Here is a 2,966-nt window from a genome sequence, read left to right on the forward strand (position 1 = left end):
CTCCCGCTCACTGGTTGAGCGAGGCGCGGGAGCAACACCGAGGCTTGCGATCCCGTTGCCGGTCCCCGGGTTGCGATCCGTTGCCGGACACGGAAAAAAGACAAAAGAAAAAAAAAAAAGAAGAATGCCAGCTACTAAATACGGAAAGAATGATGGAAGCAGGAAAACACTCTTTTACAATCACCATAGAAATAATTGATTCAGGTAATGACTTACCAATAAATGCAAAAGTTATTAGGTGAAAGACTGTAGGGAAACAGGATATTCTCACAGTATCCATAGATTACATATTAATTATAAAAGGCAAAAAGTTACCTTCACAATGGAGAAACCCAGGGGATGCCACCTTAACCAAACGATCGAACTTACTACCAGTGAAGAAGAAAATTGTCATCATGTGCCCACATAACATTACCTATACCTTTCCAAAAATGTTTAGCCTAAATCAAAGTATGTTGAAAAAATTCAGACAAATCCCAGTTGAGAGGCATCTTGCAAAAATAGCCTGGACCCTTCAAAAATGTGTATATGGCGTAAGACAAACAGGAGAACACCATGTGAAGATGAAGGCAGAGATCAAGGAGGTGCTTCTACAAGCCACGGAAAGCCAAAGATTGCCAACAAACCACCAGAAATGGGAGAGGCATGGAATGGATTCTCCCTTGTAGCCCTCAGGAGGAACCAATCCTACCAACATTTTGATCTCAGATTTCCAGCCTCCAGGACTCTGAGATGACAAATTCCTGTTGGTTAAGCCACCCTGTTTGCATTTACACTGTTCACACTGTTACGTATACCCTAGGAAACTCATACACCCTCTAGGTGGCTGCTCACACAGTGGTGAAGTTGACAGGGAGCAGATTCTGAGGACAGAGTTGCCCCTGCTATTCTCTAACTCTGCAGACATGCACAAAATCCAAACACTGTCCCTGTCACCTGCCTTTACAATAGGAGTAGCAACAGCACTCACACATAGGGTTGTCATACAGGTTGATTTGGTTAATATCTGAAAAGTGCTTAGAACAGTTCCTGGTCAGTGCTATACAGCGCTGTTTATTATTGTTATTGTTATTATTTTGCTTTGGCTGGAGCTTTCTTCCAAACTTTGCAAGATCTCCAGTAAATGTGTTTCCACAGTGGAAAAAGCTTTGGACCAAGACAAAAGCTCTTCTTAGTTCAGAGGCCCATCTCTGCTCCATCCAGCTACAGGACCTGGATTAAAGCACAGCATTTCTCTCGGTCTCCCTTCCTCTTTTATGAAATGAAACAAAGTAAATCTCCAGCCCTTCCCTGCAGCCCCACCCCATCCAGGCCAACTCAGAGTTCACAAGTTTTGTGGGTCTATTCAAGGAATGTGGTTAGAGTTTCTGGTATGCCAAGGACCCCAGAGTAGATTCTTTTGGGGTATCTAAACTTTAAAGGCATGTCACTTAGTCAAGTTAAATGATATGTATTGACTTGGTGCTTTCAAATTTACTGTGGGTTTGCTGGGTGGAAAATGAAGCATCATAATTCCACTAAGATTGGAAGAAATATGGCAGGACCTGAACACCATCCTCCAGTATTAGGACTTGCTTCATATTGGCCTAGGGGGTGGGATCAAACTAGAACAATGGTGGGTAAAAGCTAGAGAAAAATGTTTAATTCAAGTACTTATCTCTGAACTTTATGTTCTTTTATGATAAATAATTGGCAAGATTCTAAAGTGTTTTCATATGTGATTAAAAAGGAGAGAAAAACTTGGAATTTGAAAAGCAGAGAAGATTACAGGATTATTAAGCTGACAGCACATGAAATTTGCCCTTATTACTACCCCTATCTGAAATCAAGGTCACCATCTGATTTTCCTAGGCATTGCTGATGAAGTAGCATGACATAAAATATGAGCATGAAATAATAAGTTATTTGATATTAAGCAGAAAGTCTTCACTTACCCAGGGGAGACTGAACCACAGTAAGGTTTACAGTTACAGACTTGCGGGCCTGTAGACTCTTCATGTCAGCCACACAAGTCAAAGTCCCGTTGCCCTGTGGCGTGAGAGCCAGGACACTCACTGTGCTTTGGAGGTCACCAGGCTCCGGAACAGAATAATAGCTTGAATGGCTCACCGGGACACCGATCTCCCAGGAAATATTCGGGAGTGGGGTCCAGCCTGTTGCTCGACAAGTAACATTACAAGGTTCATCCTCAATGACTATAAGACTATCACTGGAAATGAGCAACTCTCCCATAACTGAAGAAGAAAAGAGAGAAGAAATGACGGTGCCTTTCAGTGCCAGGTTTTCTTTTTCTTTTCTTTTTTTTAATTTTTGCTTCAAATCACATTTCATGAGATCTATTTTCCCAAGCCCAAAGAGGCTGTGTCTGTAACAAGAAACATTAACTCAGGTTTTATCTCTGTCTTTTTTGCACCTGCCAGGCTATCAGAAGAAGGTGAGCTTGCTCACACACAAAAATAACACACAATTACAGAGCAAAGAAATAAACAAGAACCAGGATCCAGGGGAAAATAATTACATGGGAAATAGAAGGCAGATGTATGTGCCATAGGAAGCCACACAGTCACTGAAGTGAAGATAAAAATTGTCTTGGGCTGTCCTGGGAGCAAAAGCAGGAAGGGAAGCAATCTTTACATTCCCTTCAATGTGAGGAGGACGCATCCCAGTGTCTCATGGGAAGCAAGTCTCTCTTGAAGTTTTAGTCAGTCAAATTCATTTTATTTATTTTTGGTAGTCATGTATTTTAGACATAACTTCCTGTGAAATTGCCTTAAAATATGTCTCTTGCTACAAATTAAATCAAAATCAAATCCAATAAAATCACAGAAATAACTAACACAAATCAGTTATCCATTTTTAAATTCTTGAGAACCATTTTTAAATTCTTGAGAACCCACTTATATATGCTAGCATTCACACTGTAAATATCCTATATGAAAATAATATTTATGGGGCCGGCCCGGTGG

At 40.9% G+C, this 2,966-nt stretch overlaps 1 protein-coding gene across 1 annotated transcript in view; it reads right to left on the minus strand.

Annotated features, from left to right (window-relative positions):
* IGSF5 (immunoglobulin superfamily, member 5) overlaps nt 1-2,966 on the minus strand; it is a 43,336-nt gene that overhangs the window by 26,473 nt on the left and 13,897 nt on the right. The window contains exon 3 of the mRNA XM_008590237.1: nt 1,935-2,234. Within this exon, the coding sequence (XP_008588459.1) occupies nt 1,935-2,234 (300 nt within the window). The remainder of the gene's footprint in view (nt 1-1,934; nt 2,235-2,966) is intronic.

Source organism: Galeopterus variegatus, unplaced genomic scaffold (assembly GCF_000696425.1).
Source record: "Galeopterus variegatus unplaced genomic scaffold, G_variegatus-3.0.2 Scaffold5940, whole genome shotgun sequence".
NCBI classification, from domain to species: Eukaryota; Metazoa; Chordata; class Mammalia; order Dermoptera; family Cynocephalidae; genus Galeopterus; species Galeopterus variegatus.